Raw genomic sequence first — 21,954 nt, forward strand, 5'->3', positions numbered from 1 at the left:
AAAAGCAGAAAATTTGGAGTCTATTGACACATCTTTAGGAATAGAAACATACTACACATTCCCCACTCCCACACTCTTTGACGTGCTTTTCAAAACCATCATTAGATCAAAATCCATTAATTAATTTAAATTCCACGTCAGCAAATACAAGAATGGGAGTGTAGCATTTATTGAATGGAATAAAACCCGCTCCAATAAATGAAGAACTCAACAAAATTCCCTTCAACGCCATAGTTGTCGACCACGCCATGATATAACTTCACAACCATTTTGGGAAAAATGGATCTAAAATATGAACTTCTATTTCATCTCAAGTTTTTAGATGCTTCTGCAATAAGGCCCGCTCCACTACATGAAGAACTCAGCAAAATTCCCGTCAATGCCATAGTTGTCGACCACGCCATGATATAACTTCAAAACCATTTGGGAAAAAATGGATCTAAAATATGATCTTCTATTTCATCTCGAGTTTTTAGATGCTTCTGCAACAAGGCCTGCTCCACTACATGAAGAACTCAGCAAAATCCCCTTCAATGCCATAGTTGTCGACCACGCCATGATATAACTTCACAACCATTTTGGGGAAAAATTATCTAAAATATGATTCTATTTCATCTCGAGTTTTTAGATTCTTCTGCAATAGCCACAAAAAATATAAAATTATTGCCAAATATCACCTAAAGCCTCAAGAAAATATAGTTTTAAAACGTATTCAAGCTACAAATACTTAAAAAGAAAGCTTCATGTGACATATGAAAGGTCGGCAAAACCAACTAGAACATTTAGAAACATAGATCATTTATAGGAATGCAAGGTAACATACAAGAAGAATGCATACAAAGAATAAAATTTGATACTAGCCAAATAAGCCTAGAATTAACTACAATCGCTCTTACAATTGCAATACTCAATTAGCTTGGCACATAGAGGTGAGTTATTCAGTCCAGTGCCTCTCACATTTGCCCTATTTTTTATGAATACATCCCATTGAGTGCCGACGATGTATCTCCTCCATTATATCCCCGTCATAAATTCAATTTTTATAGCTTAATAATCTCACTTTTCTACTAACCAAGAAAACCAATCCCAAAATGTGTAACACAACTCAAAGATTTCTTACCACATTATGCTAAGTAAGTGGGCTGTTGGGAGATTGTTTTCTTCCCACAACTGCAAGTCATGTGCCAAAAACTTTAACAATTCCACTCGAGCACCTTTAAACATGAGGGAAGTTTTTAATTTTACCAGATCTGAAAGACTACATACAAAATTCTTCATTACTGCAAATGATTCTTCTCCAATGTCTATCGTCTTTAGTATGGGAACACAGTGGTCATTCTTTTCTACAAGCCACATATACTCCATTTCAAGATTAGTAAGCTCCGAAGCCTTGCATAACTTCGACTTCATTGTTGAAAGGAGGAGAGCTCTGTAGTTAAGAGAAAGAGAAAACCACGGTTTTTAGCGTTTAAGTAAAGAGAGAGCATTCATATTAAACTACCAAACTTAAGCTACATCTTACCTAGAAAACTCAATTTTTTTTATTTTAACTAGCCACTTAAAATAGGCATTAATATGTTACTCTTTGTTGCTTATGTGGGGATCAAGAAGGCAGGCATTATCCTCGATAGGATTCCATTCTAAAGTTAAGGAAGACATAGATTTCCAAAAAAAATTTCTTAAAATACTCCAACATTACATATTAACTAGCATATAACCTGTAGGTGTTTTAGAGGAAACATCTAGAAAAATATAGTAAAAAAAAAAAATAGTAAGGAAAAGAAAAGTGTAATATATTGAAGTATATGTCCAACAATACATTTTGCTAAGAAGTATATATATATATATATATATACAAAACATACAGAAATGTAGATTACTACACAATCACTAATACCTTTACAACTTATAACATATCCACATTAGTTGGTAAACTTCAAAACCTTACAACCAAAACCAAAATACATTTAAATAATGAAGAATAAGTAATCGCTTTGCCCTTTAGAACCTAGTGAGCTTTAAGCATGCCCAACATGCTAAATTTCTCTTCATAGCATGTGAATCCAACATAGATTAAATAGAAACATTGGCAATTCTCAATTACTACTAAGGTGCTAGCAAACAGCCTAAAAGGAGTTTTGGAGAAGACCATTTCCAAGACGCAAAGTGCTTTTACCAAATGAAGACAAATCCCAAATCCCATTATTATTGCGAATGAAAGCCTTGATAGCAGGTTAAGATCGGAGGAGCCGAGCGTCATGTGTAAAATGGACTTGGAAAAAGCATATGATCATGTTAATTGGGACTTTTTGCTGCATATGCTCAAGACGTGTGGTTTAGGGGAAAATTGGTGCTCTTGGATATCCTACTGTATTTTTTCAGTGCGGTTTTCAACCATGATAAGTTTTCAACCATGATAAATGACTCTCCTAAGGGTTTCTTCAGTAGCTCCCGAGATCTGTAACAAGGGGATCCTCTCTCCCCTTTGCTATTTGTTTTTGTGGAGGTTTTGAGCCGCATGATTTCTGCAATGGTAAATGATGGGCTGATAGAAGGATTTAAAGTAGGTAATGTTACTGTATCCCATCTTTTATTCGCCGATGATACGTTGATTTTGTGCAAGGCTTGTCCCACTCAGTTGGGTTATCTAAGGACTATCTTCTTGTTATTTGGAGCAGCTTTAGGCTTGAAGGTCAACTTGGTTAAATCAGTGCTAATTCCCGTAGGTAATGTGCAACAAGTGGGTAGATTGGCTAGAATATTGGGATGTAGGGTTTCCACTCTACTGGTTCTGTACCTAGGGCTCCCATTGGGGGCTTCCCATTAGGCATTACACATTTGGGATGGAGTCATCGAGAGGATTGAACAATGCTTGGCCTGTTGAAAACGGATGTATTTGTCCAAGGGTGGCAAAGTCACTCTCATCGAGAGTACCCTTGCAAATATACCTACGTACCCTTCCCTTTATTTTTGATAAGGGGAAATTATATAATAAAAAGTGTAAGGCACCTACACAAGTAGTCTACATAGGCACCAAAACTAGAAAGAGCACAAAAAAAACCCAACCAAAATATGAAATGGATTCATGAATAGTGCATCCCCCATGTAGCATGAGATTGATCACAAATGGAGAAAACAATGTGAAAAGCATGTTTTTTTTTTTTTTTACATAATTGAATGGCGAAAGATTTTATAGATTTGGTTAGCCATTTTAGGTGAATGGTTAAGTCATTGTGCATACGCTTAACTCAAACTCTAAAAGGTTGATTCTATTAAAATTATTGATACATGGGTTCAGATAATCAAATGTTGTAAACTTTTCGCTCTTTATTTACAGCAATGTTGAGCAACCCAACAATACAATAGAAATAAGCAGTAAAAACGAGATTTTTATGAAATCTAAAAGAGTATTATAGTTCTAGGGAATCTATATGCGTGATATATATTTCATGAATGTGGACTGAGGGTGGAAATAACTTACGAAGTAACCGTTTTCCCGTTAGTTGATTGGCCTCTAAAGATCGAATCCTGTCACAAGATAACAAAAACAAACAAAATAACAAATAACAAATTAAATATCAATACAAATGACGGCGTAAGCCTCAAATTGCATTAGAACTAAATTGACAATAAAGCAAATTATTAGAAACTATAAAGTCAATTTAAACAACACATTTAGATCACAAAACGATTCATACGGTTCTAAGTTTAAAATAAATAAATAAATGACAAATAATCCTCACAATAACAAGATATCTTACTCTCAAATCAACCAAAAACAATATTAAGATGTTCATAAGAATATGAAAAAAAATAAATAAAAAATAAAAAATAAAAAATAAACCTTGTAATACAACTGGTGCTTGCAATCTGTTTTCCTTCGAGACAGAGGATTTCGAAGGAGTAGATCCTTCTGCATCCAACCTGCAAACCATGGAACTTTAGCTGTTAACATTAATCAGGCATTTTACTTGGATTTGCCATTTCCCCAACTAGAGGTGGGGTCGGGTCGGGTATTGTCCATTTTGGTCACCCAACCCGTCACATGCGGGTTTTAAAAATTGAAACCGTCACCTAGCTACAGTTGACTTTATCTGCCAGGTATCAGGGTTGCGGGACGAGTGAGAACGGGGCGGGTTCGGGTTGATTTTGTGGAAAATTCCATAAACAAATAGGGGTTGATTCTGTGTGAACTGGGAAGTTCCAGAACCAGAAGGCAGAAAACTAAGAGAAGCTCCATAAGGCAGAAACGAAGATTAAGGCCTCGTTTGGTTCATGGAATGTCTAGTCCATTGGAAAAGGATTAGCTACTATTGGGAATAGAAAAGTGTGGAATAGATTAGCTATTCCCATTATTTTGTTTGGTTGTAACGCTGGAATAGACTAACTAATCTTATTCATTCGTTTGATACAATGCAATATGTTGTTGAATTGAATCATATTGTGATCAAATTTTCTAAAATACCCTTATAATACAAATACAATTTATATTATTAAGGACTTTCATTCTCTCTTTTTTTTAAAAAAAAACATAAACAACTTTAATATAACTTTTTTTTTTCTTTTTTGTTTTTAATTATGTCAAGTATGTGGCCTTTTTTTTTTTTTTTGCAATTATGCTACAAAATTATTTATATAAAAAAAAAATCTAGTTGCAGAAAACAGAATCAAACTCAATCTTGAAATCAAAAAAATATAGTTGGAGAATGTACAGAAAATCAAAAGAAATAAAAAAAAACAGAATTAAAAAAAAAAAAAAAAAAAAAAAAAAAAAAAAAAAATTCGTCTGCACTTACAAAAAAATTGTACCAAAAAAATCAGAGAGAAAATAGAAAGGGAGAGAGAAAAGAGAAACGGAGATATATATATATAAAGAGAGAGAGAGAGAGAGAGAGAACGAAATTTAATCCCACAAGTAGGGTTCTTTGTGGCAATTTACATAATTAATTTAATCCCATAGGAAATGATTAGCTAAGCCTCTCATTTTTTAGTGGTTTAGCTAATCTTGTGTGTATGAGATTAGTAGTCCCATGGGAATAAACTATTCTCAGGAATAGAGTGTTACCAAACAAAGGATTAGCTATACCTAGTGTTAACTAATCCAATCCAAGGGTCTATTCCGCAAACCAAACGGGACCTAAGAGAGAGAGAGAGAGAGCGAAAGTGATAGAATGAAAGAGATGGTGATCGGTGAGCGAAATAAATAAACCTGCTGATCGAAGCTCTGGTAGACGGTAAGCATAGCTGAGCGAGAGCGGGAGCGGCGTAGGGAGGTACCGTACCGGCGCAAGGAAAGTAAAGAAGCGGCAGGGGAGGTAAGGTCTGGACTTTGCAAGTTTTGGAGCTGGGTCAAGGAGAGCAAGAGCGAGAGATACAGAGAGAGAGGCGAGACAAAGCAGAGAGTGAGAGGAGAGGAGGGGGAACAGGCGCTGAAATGGATCTAGGTTTTTTTTCTTTTACTAGTTGGGATGGCACGTGCAATGCACGTGCTTCATTCCCTAAATATATATCATTATAATTGTTACTATTATAATTTTAATAATATACATATATTATCCTATAAATAGATTTAATGTCTAAATTATTGAACAAATATACATAAAACTTTCTGAAAAGTAAGACAATAAAATTGAGTAAATATGATGTACCTAAAGAAAACGAAAGAGGTTTAATTTAGATATCACACATAAGTTGTTACTTCAAATCAAAGGGTATTGAAAAATTCAAAAATATCTCAACCAACCTCTTCTAAAAAACATATAACATATGAATTTTGTTATCAACAATAATTGGAGTCATGTATACTGGTACTACAGAAGTAATATCAAATTAATATGAAGACAATGTAAATACATTGATGAAAGGAAGTAATCTTACCATTGACGAGATTCAAGTTCCCCTCTCAATAATGGGTGCATTACTCATCCTCTTAAAAATGGGAAGAGAGTAGAAAAAAAGAAGTGTGTTTAAAGCGGAAAAATGGAGAGGGAGGGAGACAGAGAGAGAAATAAGCAAAAAAGTCAAACAAAAACTCTGGAACCTTGCTAAAAGACAAAAACAAATGACTTCAATTCCTTTATTCCTCACAACATCAGTTCTATGGGCAAACTAAGTAAGGGCCAAATCATCATTTTAACACCAAAACAATGCAAACTGAAATACTATCTAGAAGGCGGTGCCAAAAGACGAAAGAAAACAAAATAAATTAATTTATTCCTAACAATTGAATGGTTCAGTAAAATATGAAAGGGCAAAATCATAATTTGACACTATCAAAGAAAATGTCACTGTTTAACAGGAGGGCAAAATGGTCATTTAAATATAAAAGACAAAAATATCTGGACAGCTTTTTAAATTCATTAGATTCAGGAATGAAAAATTAGTAGTTTCGCAATCTAAAGAAATGTCAAAACACAAAAATAATTTTATCTAACTAAATCATAATGAACAAAGAGTAAAGATAAAATAGCAAATTTAAAGTGTAAAATAAAAGTTACTGTTTGAAAGTCATTCCCACTTTTTATATATTTTTAAGTAAAGATAACTGGGCTGGGCTGGGCTGGGCGAGGCGGTTTGACGGGTTTGGCAAAATTTTGCCAACCAGACCTCAACGGTGTGGTCCATCGTGTGGATGTGCTTTATACAAGATGACAATAACTTAACCCACAGTCAAATGAAAAATTACAAATAAACCATTAAGGTTTTTTTTTTTTTTTTTTTTTTTTTGACATATCCACACAAGAAGAGAGAGGAGGGATTCGAACTAGTGACATTCGCTTCATAAAGTGTGATCTTTAGTCGATTAAGCTATCTCTTGGGGACACCATTAAGGTTATTGAAATGACTTCGAATGGACCACTTGTCGGAATGAACAAACGTCATCGCCTTGGAAGAGCTTTTTTGTGTTTTTTTTTACCGAATAATCCAAATCCTAGCCATTCCAATGTTGAGGTTACATTTCAACGTCTTGGGAGAGCAATTATTTTCACAGTTTTTTTTTTACTGGGTTGTATTTTTACGTTTGCAACGGTCCAACCCTAGCTATTTTCCAGCTCATACGCCATCTTTTACAATAGTTTTTCCTACAATTTTTTATATCATTAAAATATTATTTTTTTACAAAATATAAGATCTTTCTATATTCTCAATTTTTTCACAAAATCACAACACAATAGCAACCATTGAGGGTTAGTTAAATACAGGAAATCTGATGTGAGTAAATTTTTGTAATTTTTTAAAATTTTTCTCTAAACATAAGGAAGAAAATGTCATATAGGGCATTTACTGCTAATACTTTATGGATTCAGCTTTTATGCAGTAGTAAAAACTACCGCAAACTCCGTAGGGTTTAAGCTTTTACTCTTTTACTCCGTAGGGTTTAAACTCTTTATTTTTTCTTTCTTAAGGTTTCATTTTTATCACAGGAGATACATGTGGTTTTCATAAAAAAAGGGAGATGTTACCTTCGTTAAAATTCCGTCCAAAACTTAACGAAACATCACATCAACACTAATTGCCACGTGCCATATAATTAATTTTGTTAAGAAACTATTTTAAAAAAAAAAATTAAAAAGATCAAAAAAAAAAAAAAATGGTGGTGGCTGGCTACCCAATTTGGAGAAAATTTCTGTCATTTATCAAATTAGTTTGAAGAAAATTCTTGTCATTTTACCAATACTTCTAATATCATGAAAGCATATATTTATACAAATACATGCATGAGAAATGAAATGAATAAATAGCACTCTGGAACTCCTCTATTTACCTAACTAATGTTATTTTTTGTATTATTATGGGAATATTTTGATTAATTGACGGTATAACATTTAAGGTATGTTTGGTACGCGAAATAACTATTCCATTGAAAAAATGAATAGCTGTTATTGGGAATGGAATAGCCTTGGAAAAGTCATTCTCATGAGAATGATTATTCCAAGTGTGAAGAGTATATATGATAAGGATGAGAATGATTATTCGAAGTGTGAAGAGTATATATGATAAGGATGAGAATGATTATTCCAAGTATGAAGAGTATATATGATAAGGATTCCAGCAAACTACTTCCTTGGATGCCAACATAGCCCTTGATTTCTTCTTGAGAAGAACTAAAATGCAATAAATCATACAGACAAGATGAAATTGATTGCATGATTCTATTGAAATTAATGTTTCATGCTTTACATAATTTCCTGATATTACATACATGTGCCACCACCTACTCTCCACAATTTTGAGGTGGTTTCTTGGTACTCTGAAAAATAAATGACCGTGTATTAGACTAGACTCAGCTCATCAGTAACATTGGAAGCTTTCGTATGTCCTTGAGATTCAATGGTAGCAAGCTTCTTCCGCAATGAAACCAACTCTTCCCCAGCATCACATATGTAGGCAGAAGCTTGCCTGCCAGACAAAGTTGCCCCCTCCATGCTGTCTATGTAATCCTGCACAAGGTAGAAGAACCATTTAGACTTCATATGCTAGTTTCTTTTATAATTTTATTCTGAAGGAGTTGCCGGCACAAATGTTAAGCAGCAACATGCATGAAACAACCAAGCATTATGTAACAGATTCAGGGCAGTGAAGTTACCTGTTTTGTATATGAACCAGAAAGGAAGAAATTCTTTATTGGCGTCTTCTGATCCGGTCTAAATGGATCTTTACCAGGCCCCTCACGATATAGAGACTGCCCAATCTTGACAACAGATGACCAAGTGACTTCTAAACCTTGAGATGATGGGAATAAATCCAAAACCTGATAAATAAATAAAAAAGACAATCATGAGGAAACAACTTAAGAAGATGCAAAACCCTCTGCTCTTGACAGTGCCTTGGACCGGCAATGTGTAGTCACAAGATCCTTGTTGTCAAATGATTTCCTACACAGTTTTCTGAAGTTAAATCGTTATTGTGAGAAATTTTTCAAAACATTCAAACTCCTGTTCTTGCAATCTCTTTTCGATTAAATGACTGCTTTACGTTGTCTATTTTCAGATCTTCGGGATACCCTAAATTTTAAATAATCAAAAAGCAAATTCCAAAACATGATAACTGGAGTAGGAAAGAATGCGTGAAAGCAATTTACCCTTAGGTTTCTTTTGAGTGCAGGTGAGGATATTTGAGAAAGAAGAATTGTGTTTTAGACGGAACTAACCTGTTTCGCAACTCTTGCTATGATTTCATCATTTGGCAAAGGCATGTAAGGATCACCTGGTGTGAGAACACATCTGCAGGAGAGGAATCGCTTTTTTGACTTGGTTGGTGAATTCCAAAGTAAACATTAATGGAGAAATAAAGACATGAGAAGAGAAGATTCACTCAAAAAAGCATGCATGTGGAAGGTCTTTACAACTTAATATCAGGGCTTGCAAAGTTTCAAATTCTATCTGCAAGTTAATATTCAGCCAATCACCAAATAAACTATTTTTGAATAAAAGCCTTCCAGAACATGTGTTGGCAGTAAATATTGCCACAACCAAATGCACAATGATCACAATAAGAAAGGTTTCCTTACTGGAGCAATGAACCTTGTCCCTCAATGTAGTAATCTTCTGGAGATGAAAGTGCTAGGTCTGCAAAGCAAGAGAAATCTGCATCTGGAGTATAAAGAAGGTTATCTAACCCCGCTGCTTGCCTCAATTGCCTACCAGTCAGAAAAAAATGTTTCAAGAAGAAATGAAAGCAACAAAGCCTTAGGCTTCCAGGAATGGAACAGAAACAGATTTTACGTTGGTCCTCATAGCAATAGCATTTCACCTCTCCACGCCAATAACATGATATAGATGAGATGATTACCTTGACCGTTCTAAATCCTGCAACTCTGTGACCCAACCACTGTATCTTAGTTGCACTGTAACAACAGGCACTCCAACTAGTTCATAAATATTATTGAAAAACTCCAATTCCCTCCACTGGGTTGGAAGTAATCTTTTGATCCCAGGTACATCACATGCTGCCACCAAAAGAACAGTCAGAATATTCACCTGACATAAATAAACAAATACACAGAGGAAGAGCAAGCCACAAACCTGCAACATAAGCATCAGCTTTCACAATTTTCTTGTTAGTAGCCTGAGATAAAAACAAAACAAAACAAACTAGGAATTTAACCCTTAAAGAAGAATCCAACAGTCCAAAATACATGCCTCACAGATAAAAATCCCAGATTTGTACTGGACATGGAGGAAAATCATCAGGTATAGAGATAGACATATCTAGTAGATGAACGGTTAACTAACTTCAAAAGATTTTCAGCTCAAATTAGCTAATCTTAGCAACTTCTAAATGCAGGTAAGAAAGCTTCTAAAAAATTTTAAAGGAGCAGGATGACAAGCAAATCACCTTAGAAATAGCAAGTCCTGTAACATAGGTATCTCCATCAGCAGATTTATCATAGAGTATTTCTCTACACCCCCACCTAAGGTGGAACCTGTTCTAGCATAGGAGGAGAGGAAGAAATCAACATAGGAGAAAACAAACTGCAAATATTGAGTTGTCATCCATCATGGTCATGTAAAGTTCCCATGTTCTACAAATAATACCTTCCCCCTTTGTCGGTGATATACTTTCTAATTGGACCACTCAAGTGAACATCTGGAGAACCCTTGAGCATGCGTAGTAGGGAAGCCTCCGTCTTAGTGGCAAATAATGAGAATATAGTAAGCATGCAACGAGCACTGATATTATCACAATCAATAAACCCAAGGGCATAGGCAACAGGATCCCACATTCTCTGAATACTCATGCGCGTGCCGCCTTTGGACAAGAACCAATCAGAGAAGCTGATCTGTGAAAAATAAACAAAAAGAAGAAAAGAAGAAAAAAAAAAAAAAAAAAAAGAATCATATAAAAAAATACAAGTACATAAACAAAATTTGTAAATCAAAAGGATATAGCCACAAAACAAAACAAAAAAAGGTTTAGATTCAATTGAACTGTCGCCAAAGGCCACATACTAAAAGCTTGCCTCTCCAAATATGAAAATAAGAAAGACCAACCCCGAACAGAAAAATACTATAGAAAGGTGAAGGTGAACGAAAAAAAAAAAAAGTCTCCATGATTCCCTCCTGACAATTTTGTGTTCAAGTCTCTTGAAAGTATTAGTCAAATCTTAAAGAAAGATGTAAAGGACATTACTGCTCCCCAGATGTGTCCCGATGATTGTGTGTTAATTTGTGGGCCTAGAGTGTCCCCCTCAGAAACCAAAAGAAAAATAATAAAGGAAAAAAAAAAAAAAAATTCCTCTTACACTATCCAAATTCCGTATGTCCCTCATTGCACCATCTGGATCAACAAGAGCCTTCACAACAGGACTTAGGGCAAGAGCCACAGCATTTCTTGCTTTATCATAAGTCTGCATTTTTACAGTGTTAGAAAGGAATAGATCAGTAAAAAAATCCAAAAGCTGCAAAAAGCTTCAGCAACATTTTCAGCATTCCTAAAGGACCATAAGAAGATCATAACATCTGCATTGTGCCTTCTTTTTCTTTCCAATGCCCCACAGAATGTCAAAATTAAGTTTGACAGACTGATGCCAAAAATATGGCATATAACTAAGAACTGGTAAGCAAGTACGTGAACATAATAGATGATCATGGCATGAAAATATGCTGCCATAAAGGCAGTGGACATGGCATAAAAAGAACTACCTTGAGCTGATTTGTAGATAAAAATGCACGCATTCCATGTAATGGTGCACCAATTGGAAATCGAAAATCAAGTTCTGCAGTTGAAAATCAAAGTTATTAGCAATGTATTTTTGGGTAGAAATTATTTATGACACACAATATACAAGACTGACCATGGCAAAAGCAATTTGCAAATAAGTAAAATGAAATTATTAAACATAATAAATATAAAGTAAAAATTGATTTTAGAACAACCATGAAAGCATACCACCAATTTGACCCCCTTTGTTTACAAATGTGTGAGTATGATCCTTCACAAGTAGATTTTTATCTGCACCCACCTAGGTTCAAGTAGAGAAAATTTATCAGAGACCATATAGATACAGACCCTTTTATTTTAAGAAGAATACATGGGTTTAATTTCAATTCAGGAGATTTCACAAGATATTGATCCAAAAAAGAAGATAAGCTGGAGTAAGTGCTGAGCAGGCTCATATCTGAATCAGCCCATCACATCTCAAAACAGTTTAGACCTTCCATCGTAGACAAATAAAATCCCCTTTATATTTAGATAACACAACATGATTCAATGTTGCAGAGCACAACTTTAGGTTATATCAAACATGACTACACCATCTTTTGGACATTGTTACTGATGCAATCCATGAATTAAGATTAAATATTATCCATAAAGCCACAAGTTTATACATTCACTGTATTTCAAAATTGATGCACGAGGTGCCCAATTTTAGTTCATTAATGGATCAATTAACAATTAGGGAAGTTGAAAGATGCATTTGGGCCAAACTCATTGCAACCAAAATGGATGATAAGGTATCAAACCAAGTCCAAAAGAAACCACTGGAACAAAGTCAAACACGCATTCATATTCTTTCACTTCATACCCAAAAGACTAATATTTAAATTACTAAGGTAGCATGAGCATGATATGTTAGGGAATGGTGGGTTGGCAAAGAGGCAGTTTGACTAGTACAATGTATGACATAGATATAGCAGCAAAAATATTTGATTCAGGAACATCCCAACCTAATTATTCCTCTAAATGAAAATTATCTGTTAATGTGGAATGCCATTTTATGATTTATACTATGAACCTAAAAAAGTATAATATTCTCACCATGTAATCAAGTTAGATATCTTTATCATTGTCATAATATTAGGATAAATGAATGAGGCCAAAAGCTGCTTCATGGAAGTAACTCAATTCAATTTTTGAGTTTTAAACATGGAGGAATACATAGAAGGTACCTTCTACGGGTTATTATCACAAAAGCCATAAGATGGCATATTAATAAGTGTAGATAGATTTTTTACTCTTTTTTTTCCTTCACAAATCACATTTCCATTGTATGCTGTAGTTACATGTGTTTTCTCACTACACAATACAGGTTTGTAACAGGTGCAAATAGAGACTAAATTTTCATATCACTGCAACCAAGCAAGTTATGTTCACCTTTTTCATCAAACGGAAAAGATTATTGTAGCAACCGAAGAAAACATGCAGTCCCATTTCAATGTGGTTACCACGTTTGTCAACAAAAGAACCTACTTTTCCACCAATAAAAGACCTTGACTCGTATATATCAACCTGAAAAAACAAGAGCAGGCATGTAACTGATTTCCTCATGCTGTAAAAGCATTAAAATCACAGAAGCTAGAATACTATCAAGTGTAGTTCCACTGAAAAAACTCCGCAGAATAATCCAAAATGGCAATTTTATATCTAAATCTTCATTTTGAAATTAAAAATGGTGTGATTGTGGTATGATCAAGATTTTGGAAAATTGCTGGACATATAGAAAACATATCGCCAGCATTTGAGGACAAGAGAATAAGATGAGCAAAACCTCATGGCCTTGATCCAAAAGTTCAACTGCTGTTGACATGCCCGCTAGCCCAGCTCCAATAATAGCAACTTTCAGCTTAGGTCCGCGATAATGTTCAGGTTCTGGTGGAAACAATCCTTTTGGAGCTGGCATGTAAATCACTCATTTAAGTATACTGAAATCCAAGGATAGCACCTAGAACTACTGATTTCCAACCAAATACTATCAGAAGACTTTGATCTTTTGGTTATTTTTGGTAATATTGAAATGGAGCAGTCTCTATTATGGTATTACATTGATAAATCTGCAAAATTGAGTACCTTTAATCAAAATAAATTAACTATATGTTCCAACATTTTTCAGGCCCAGAACTACAAGATAGTAGTGAGCCCTTTCCAACTTATTTGCTTAGCTTGTCCAGAAAAGATAACAATAAGGGGCAGAAAACCAACTCATTTGTTTAGCTTGTCCAGAAAAGAAAACAAAAGGGGGCAGAAAAATCCATTTGTTTACAAATTTTCACGACTGCACTAACTCATGCATGTCCTAGGATATACTTCAATAGAGGGATAATCAGGACCCATCAAATATAACTTTTTTTACATACCCAAATGAGAAGAACAAAAACTACTGGGGGAACAACTTTTCAGATAAATAAGCACCCGAATGTTAGAAAACTACTCCATAACTTCATCCAATAGAATTCCCCAATAAATAAATAAATAATTAAAAAAATTAAAAAAAAGAAGGCAAAATCCAATTCTCAAAGTCGGCACAAATTTACACAATTCGCAGATAACTAACCATCAACCCCCTCAAGTTCAGACAAAACCAACTCAACCCGTCAATCAGAACCAAAAATGTATCACCAAAAAACAAAATACTAAATACCCAGAAAGCCAAAAAGCACAAAAACGAAAATTTTTGAGATAAAATAATAAAATTTTGAAAAAGCAAAAGAGCAATTACCATTAACACTCATGTCAGAAACTTTAGTATCCAAAGAGTCCAAAGAGGAGCGAACGCAGACCCTCTGGCTCTTCACCTGTGCCATCGGCCACCTCCCCCCGAATAACACCCCGGCCGCATCCCTCCGAGTCCCGGTGACAGAAGTCCCCGGAAAAAGAACCCAAGAAGCCATGGCTGAAAACCCAAAACTAGAAATTTAAAGCTAAAGAAACTGATAGCTCCCTCTCTCTCAATACAAGCTACTAACTAATTTGTATTAAAAATAAAAAAAGTAAATTTAGACTCAACGATTGTAGAGAGAGATAGAGGGGGGAGTATCTGAGGTATAAGATTCGCTTAGCAGTGGTCTGGGAAGTTAATGCGGTTGAACAGGGTGGGTTCAAGTACGTGAAGTGGAGGTTCCGCTAACGATAATGCGCCACCAAAGCTTATGACAAACTAGCGGAATTTCATTTTTCCCCCTTGTCTTCTTTGATATTCATTCGATTTGGCCGTTTTAAGCCTTTAAGGCTTCATTTGGTAGAAAATTAGTCATAAACAAAGAATGGACGACAAAAATGAGAAGATAGAAAAGATGTTCCAACTTTTTTATCCCAATTCTAGATAAGTGTACACATGTACAAGGATTGAGATCTCATCCATGCAATCATATGAACGGTTGAGATCATGATAACAAAACAAAAAATCAAAAATAGGGTAGAAGAAAATAATAATAATAATAATAATCAAAGGTGGTGGCATGTAGAGGCGGTTGGTGTTTAGCCAGTATTTTATGTTTGCGTTGTTCGTTAGGTGATAGTAATAACACCATGTTTACGGCTGGACTTGGAGTGTTAAATGAATAGCGTTGTTGTTAGGGACGGAGCCAGAAAATTTTATGGAAGGGGGCAGTCAAAATTTTTTTTATTAAAAAAAAATTATTTTGATTATTTTTCATGAAATAAAGACTACCGTAAGGACAAAAAAAAAATGTGAGCATTTGAAAGTAAGGGCCAAAAAATTGACATTTGAAAGTAAGGATCAAAAATTAAAAAAACTTAATGGGTATGGCTCAAAAAAATTAAGAATAGGGCCAAAAGTTTTTATTGGATATGGCCAAAAAATCTAAAAATAGGGCCAAATGTTTTTGGAGGGGCCCAAATATAACTAAACTTAAAATTTTACTTTTTTTTTTTTTTTTTTTTTTTTTTACTTAAAATTTTTTTTCCCCTTATTTTGGGGGGGGACCATGGCCTACCCCGGTCCCCCCCTCCCTCCGTCTCTGGTTGTTGTAGATAATAGTTGCTCTGACTCATAAAACCAGTCAAATTATAATTAAAGCATTTTAAAATTATTTGTAAAGTATAATCTTACTTAATAAGAAACTAATGTAAAACTTAACATTTATGAATATCTTTAAAATCTATCGCGCAATGTGAACAATTAATCTTCTTAATCGGGGACAACTTTTTCATGATGTCACACATATTACTATATTAGGTTGCATTTGACACACAGATTGATGAGGAAACCCTCCCACATTGGAAGGGAAAAGGTTTAGGTTATTTGAATGTTTTACCTTGAAGAACAAAGTACAACCTAGAGTTTTAAAATAGGATAATTTGAATTAAAAAAATAAAAATTTAAAAAAAATTTAAAAAAAAAGAGAGAGAGAGAGAGAGAGAGAGAGAGAGAATTTTATTATAATTCTATGAATTTTATCAAGATCTCAATTTATTCTTTAGATTTTTAAATTGGCATTTTAATTTTTTTTTTCTTTTTAAGTTTTTGTATTTTCATTTCACTTATTCTGTGTAAAATTAATTAGCAAACACTAACTCCATTAATGCCATATAAGCAATTTTATCATGTCATGTGTTAAAAAAATATTTTTTATTATATTAAAAAATGCGTTATTGAGCATTTTCAAGTATCATTTTCCCAATATTCTTTTTATCTTTTTATTTCTTGTTTTTCTTTTAAAAAATAAACAAGTGAACGTGAATGTGCAACATAAATAAAAATGTTAAGAGAATGTTACTTATAAATACTTAGTAGCATTTCTCTTAAAAAAAAAAAAAAAAAAAAAGCCAAAACAAATTAAAAATATATACATATATATAGATAGAAGGAGATGGAGCTACAAGGGCCGCAAGCCACCCCCACAAACTAAAATCAATTATTGATAATACGAAAGATTTGTTGATCATTTAATTAATTACACCACTTACACGTAAATAATCCAACAAAATAATATTACCTTAAAACAAATTATCTTAACCAGAAATAGAGCCCACGAGTTGATCTTCATTTATCCTTCATGCGTGGCAATATTGTTGCAACCCAATCTGCTACTTGTGTGTGAAGTGTACACGTCCAAGATAGGGAAAGAGTGGCCGGTGAGGTAGCATACTGCTTAAGGTCTATTCAGACACGTGTGACAGTATTAATGGTTGGCTAGGACAAAATTAGGCAGATTGACTTTACTTTATCAGCCGAGAAATGATTGGATAGGCAAATTTAGGCAGATTGACTTAAAGCACAAGCAACAGACTCTCTAAAATCTATTTTCTTTTCTATATTTATGAAAAATCCCTAAAAACTCATAAAAAAAAACACCTTCCAAATTTAACCAACATCAAATGGCATTTACAGTGTTTTTCAATGCATTGGGAAACACTGTAGACTCTCTATGCATTATTAAATTATAAAACATCTTATTCTCTCTCATTTCTCCTTCACATGTCCCAACAATTCTCTCTCCTCTCTCGTAGTTGCAATGATAAAAAAAAAATATTTAATTCATTTATGGAAAAATAAATGAATCTCTTGTGAAGTGTTTTTTTATAGGAAATCAAAAAGTAGTTTTATTCCATAAATTGAGAAAAAATGTTTGGAAAGCTGCTGCTAGTACTCTTAAGCTAATATATATTGATGTATCAATTTCCAGCCAATTGGGCTAAGCATAAGAGGCCCATTAAAGCCGAACACTTGAACCCAAAAAGACCAACTACTTGGGCCTAATAGCTCGGCCAACCCCGAACTAAGAAGCAAGGAAGGGCTAGGCATAAGAGGCCCATTAAAGCCGAACACTTGAGTCCAAAAACACCAACTACTTGGGCCTAATAGCTCGGCCAACCCCCGAACTAAGAAGCAAGGAAGGGCGCATAGTAGAGGACCGCCCCTCCCGCCACCTCAACATATTATCCTTATATTTTTTTACAAGAAATCGAGTAACGTCTATAATGCAAACAAAAACGTACATGGCATTGCTTGACATTCGATAACGACTATTGAGGCGTACGCCACTAAAAGACACTCAATACCAATGATGATTAAACCGAAATTAACCGTCAATTGACTTTTGTGGTTCGAAAATCGGTATGAATTTTTATACTGGTGTCGATTTGGTTAATCGGTATAAAATTATTTTTATCGGTTAACCGAACCAAACTGACATTGGTATAAAAAATTTATAGTGGACCTTTGTTAAAGTTTGTAACAAATTTGTGAACATTTAAAACCATGAGAAGCAAAAGAATTTTTCACTGAAAATATATATGTTAGAAAAGTGTTACACTCGTTAAAGCTCCTTATCCTCGTTAAAACTCCAAGCCCGTATAGAAAAGATGTTATTTGGGCCCCCAAGATTGATCTCAGCCCAAAAACAACCAATTTTTTACTCATTTAAAAATATCATTGACCCAATTAAAAAAGGCCAACAGTTAACCGATTAACTGACCAAAATTAATTTATTACCAAAATTAACCGAAATTTTCATAATACTTTCTTATCGAAATGCTATCGGTGAATTACCCGACAATTGTTAACTGACCGATATTGACTTTTAAGAACCGATACCCACCTTTACTTGCGAGTCCAATATACAACTTTTTCTTTTGTCTGAAAACCTTTCACCTACTTGGGCATTGGAGGTATTCATTGCCACAAGCCTTCATACTCGTTCTTTCCTTCTCTTGCATACCCTCCCAACCTGGGCTTGATTGTGATTGTGTGATTTACTGCATCATCATATGTATTCCTTATTGGATGGATAACTTGGCTAATTATACCTTCGGTTGTTTTATGAAAGAGCTAAAACAATATAGCTATTAAGCTAATCACGGTCCCACTTCTCTTGCATACTCTTCACAACATTAAATTTTCCGGCCAACAACCAAGGAGATTTCTGAATCTAACTTCTAACTTCAACCAAGTTCAATCACAATCTCCTCAATCCTCATATCCACTCCTTTATTTGCTCGACAAACAACTGAAATTGACACCATCTACTCCTTCCCTGATCATGTGTATTCAAAATGATTCATTTCCAACAAATCCAAATTGAAGATGGCGATTTCCATGATCGTGAAGAAATCCCCATCTTGGAATAATATTTTTCTTTAGGTTTCGTTTGTTTTGACGTAAAATGATTTATAGAAAATGTTTTTCATGTTTGGTGCGAGGAAAAATAATAATCAACGAAAAATATTTTTCGTTTAACTGAAAATTTTTCTTTAATTTTCAGAAAATAGTTTACATTTTTAAAAATTGTAAACAATTTTTTGAGTTTAAGCATCTCATTCTCAAACCGACAAACTTAACCAAAACCTCGTCAAAACTCGGTTAAAAGCTAACTAAGACACCGTCGAAACCCACCGAAACACCATCGAGACCCCCAGTTACTTGCACAAGTCCATGAAGAAACAAAAGTTTGGCATGATACTTTTGGTCCGATGATTGCGCCCAAATCATGCCGTGCTCAATAAGCTAGTAGAAGTTTTCCTACAAAGAAGCGTGTAAACTACATTATTAAAGTTAAATTTGTCTAGGATGGACCTGGTAGTTGGGCCTAAGATGATTGAGGTCTAAAGTCTAAAGTCTAAAGATGATAATTAGATGGTTGCCAACTCGACATCCCGTTTCAGTTTAGAATTTATTAAATCTCAAATTATACAAAAATTTAGGATGTTGCTTCATTAGATTAAGGAGTAAGTTTTGGGTTAGACTACTTAATTTTCATTGTGTCCGAATTTTTCTTCATAAAGACCACTCAATTAAATAAATAAAAATTCCAAGTTTTGCGCAAAATAGCGAGTCAAACTTGTTTCAGAAGTTTGAATATTATATTGGATCCATCCCATTAATTCTCTCTCATTTCTTGGCAATTTTATTTTATTTTATTTATTTTTGTTTTGGTTTAAAAATGGATATTGTTGATGCAGTTTTTGATATAGTTTGAGAGCATTAAAGGAATCTCGGTTCGGAAACTAGGGAGACTCCGATGTTTAAGTTAATACTCTTATGTGGAGTCAAAATATAGCATGATCTAAGGTTTATTGAGAAGGATTTGATCGATCCCTTTACCTCCTGCGTTGCGTCCATTTTATAGGGTTTTATGCAATTGCTTTCCGTCGTTACAGGCTCCACGTTCATCTGGTGGTTGATAGACCATAGTTTGTCTTCATTCAAATAGTAGAAGGCGGTTGAGAGATAATTTTTTGAAATTCTGAATTATTATAAAACTCTACGTAACTATAATTTATCTAAATGAAGTTGCGTGAGTGGGACCTATAATAAATTTTATCCCCAACGGATATCATTAAATTTGTTTTAACTCGCGCCACTAATGTTAAATTGAATAACAGTATAAATTCAACCACTCTTAATTGGTAGCTTGGATCCAAAAAAGAAGAAGTTACATGGGTTGACCAGACAAAAATGAAAATAAATAATAAAAATCTAAATCGAAGAAGTAATTTGTGTGTGTGTTTTTTTTTTAAATATTTATATGTGAATACTTTTAAATCAAATTTAAATATCTTTTTCAGTAATTTTTTTTCTACAAGTTGTTTACCATTATAACAAACGAATTTGTACATTGAATTTGGCTTGTCTTTTGTGAAAAATTCACCCGTAAAAAAAATAAACGGTGAAAATAGCTTCAAATGAAAAAAATAATTTAAATTCTTCCATATTCATCCCGCATGGTTTATTTTTTCCAAGAAAATGTGAAGACCACAAAAAAAAAAAAAAAAAAAAAAAAAAGTTTTTTGAATTGGGCTTATACAGGGCCCAACAAGTTGAGTCCGAATAATTGGTCTAAATTTGGGCTGTAAAGCACTACAACCGACCACGGACAAGTACACGTGAACACCACGTCTAATCTCCCACAAAGTAAGAATTAACAAATCCCCGCTCTCGTAATCTTTGCTGTCCTTTACATTAACAACGGTTCTTTCTCCACACGCCACCAGGCGCGTGGCCCACACAGTTCAACCTCAAAAGGTGGATTCGCTTCGTCCTGACTCCTGAACCGTACTTTTGTGTGATGGGATGGTTGAGCAGTGTGGTGGAGCCATTTCAATCTGTCTCATTTCTACTGGCGCGTGTACCCCACGCTCCATGAGATGTCCTCCATGACTTGAGATTTTCCAGTACAAAGCCAAAAAAGCTTTGGCCTCCCTCGACATTTTGCTCAATCACCCTTTAGAATCAAATCCACCCTTTCAATTTATTTTTTATTTAAAAAAAAAAAAAAGAAGATTTGGAGAGAAAATATAGTGGAGAGAGATATAATGGGGTTGGCAGTGATGGTGTCTGGTGGAGCCAAAAATGGGTATTCCTGGTCAAGCCACTTCTGGGCTTTTTTGAATTTTGACTGCACTCACTGTCAGAGTATATATGTCAAGTATTTTGACTGTGTCAACAATATCAACAATAATTAACTATTTAACTTCTGAACAAAAAAGAAAAAAATTGATGGGTTAAATAAATAAATTAAAAAAAAAATCCAAAATTACTAGCTATTTTCAAAAAGCTCTATATAAATTGAAAGGTGTAAAACTTAAATATATCAAACTACTAGCAAATAAGCCACTTTGTTAGAGCTGGCCGATAGGTTAGATGGAAAAGTGGTCGCCTCCGATGGCAAATAAGCCACTTTGTTAGGGTTGGCGGATAAGTTAGACGAAAATGTGATTATCACCTGCTTTGGATAAATTGCATGTGACCACTTTTTTTTGTTTTTCTTCTTATAATATCTTTATTTTTTAAAAAATTAAAATAAAAACTAAAAAAAAATAACCCAAAGAGTGACTAAACCAGGAGGAGGGTTGGTCACGAGCCACCCTTAACCCACCGAGGGAGATCAAGGAGTTGTTCGGCCATCTTAGAATTTTTTTTTAAAAAAATTATAAAAAGTTAGTTTTAATAATTATAAATAGTAAATTCGGGTTTTTCAATTGCTAAGGTAAGGGTATTTTTGAAGATTTTGGTCAAAATTTGTTTTTTCATTCAGTCAAACAGTAACGTCAAGTCTTTTGACTTTTTTGTTGCATAATGATAGTTTGATGTAGGCAAGCATTGTAGCTATGGATTTATAGGAATTTTTTTGAAAATGATAAATACCTCAGGTTAAATGTATATAACCCAGAAATGAAATAGTGTGTTTATTTATTTATTTTTGTGAGTATGTTTATTCTCTTGGTGAAGGTAAGAACTGGTCTTCTGGGCTCTGTGACTGCACTCACTGT

At 34.2% G+C, this 21,954-nt stretch overlaps 2 protein-coding genes across 5 annotated transcripts; both read right to left on the reverse strand.

Annotated features, from left to right (window-relative positions):
- LOC132172645 (uncharacterized) lies at positions 1 to 4,046 on the reverse strand. Of its 4 annotated transcripts, none has more exons than XM_059584180.1 (5): positions 3,845 to 4,046; positions 3,482 to 3,528; positions 1,267 to 1,429; positions 1,121 to 1,170; positions 1 to 634 (listed from the first exon to the last, which is right to left on the reverse strand). In XM_059584180.1, coding segments are annotated over exons 1-5 (372 nt in total). In that variant the 5' UTR covers positions 3,956 to 4,046; the 3' UTR covers positions 1 to 633. The 4 variants fall into 4 exon arrangements, with proteins under 4 accessions (XP_059440163.1, XP_059440162.1, XP_059440164.1 ...); XM_059584179.1 differs by having other exon boundaries at positions 1,246 to 1,429; XM_059584181.1 differs by lacking the exon at positions 1,121 to 1,170.
- Positions 4,047 to 8,139: 4,093 nt separating this feature from the next.
- LOC132171613 (zeta-carotene desaturase, chloroplastic/chromoplastic) lies at positions 8,140 to 14,962 on the reverse strand. Its single transcript, XM_059582981.1, has 14 exons — positions 14,441 to 14,962; positions 13,493 to 13,617; positions 13,099 to 13,233; positions 11,893 to 11,965; positions 11,646 to 11,719; positions 11,246 to 11,350; positions 10,539 to 10,783; positions 10,339 to 10,426; positions 10,026 to 10,068; positions 9,793 to 9,949; positions 9,512 to 9,640; positions 9,152 to 9,224; positions 8,588 to 8,752; positions 8,140 to 8,441 (listed from the first exon to the last, which is right to left on the reverse strand). Exons 1-14 carry the CDS (start codon positions 14,610 to 14,612, stop codon positions 8,274 to 8,276), a joined length of 1,752 nt encoding a protein of 583 aa, XP_059438964.1. The 5' UTR covers positions 14,613 to 14,962; the 3' UTR covers positions 8,140 to 8,273.
- Positions 14,963 to 21,954: the final 6,992 nt, after the last annotated feature.

This window comes from Corylus avellana, chromosome ca2 (assembly GCF_901000735.1).
Source record: "Corylus avellana chromosome ca2, CavTom2PMs-1.0".
NCBI classification, from domain to species: domain Eukaryota; kingdom Viridiplantae; phylum Streptophyta; class Magnoliopsida; order Fagales; family Betulaceae; genus Corylus; species Corylus avellana.

What these genes read in the sequence shown, in the direction of transcription:
- LOC132171613 (XM_059582981.1), bottom strand. Translation starts at nt 14,612, where the DNA reads ATGGCTTCTTGGGTTCTTTTTCCGGGGACTTCTGTCACCGGGACTCGG. An exon ending in CAAAGGGGGTCAAATTGGTG is followed by an intron (nt 11,720 to 11,892) that starts GTATGCTTTCAT and finishes TTTCAACTGCAG; the next exon opens with AACTTGATTTTCGATTTCCA. An exon ending in TATCTACAAATCAGCTCAAG is followed by an intron (nt 11,351 to 11,645) that starts GTAGTTCTTTTT and finishes GTAAAAATGCAG; the next exon opens with ACTTATGATAAAGCAAGAAA.
- LOC132172645 (XM_059584178.1), bottom strand. Translation starts at nt 3,955, where the DNA reads ATGTTAACAGCTAAAGTTCCATGGTTTGCAGGTTGGATGCAGAAGGAT. An exon ending in AGCACCAGTTGTATTACAAG is followed by an intron (nt 3,529 to 3,844) that starts GTTTATTTTTTA and finishes ATCTTGTGACAG; the next exon opens with GATTCGATCTTTAGAGGCCA. An exon ending in AACGGGAAAACGGTTACTTC is followed by an intron (nt 1,430 to 3,481) that starts GTAAGTTATTTC and finishes TCTTAACTACAG; the next exon opens with AGCTCTCCTCCTTTCAACAA.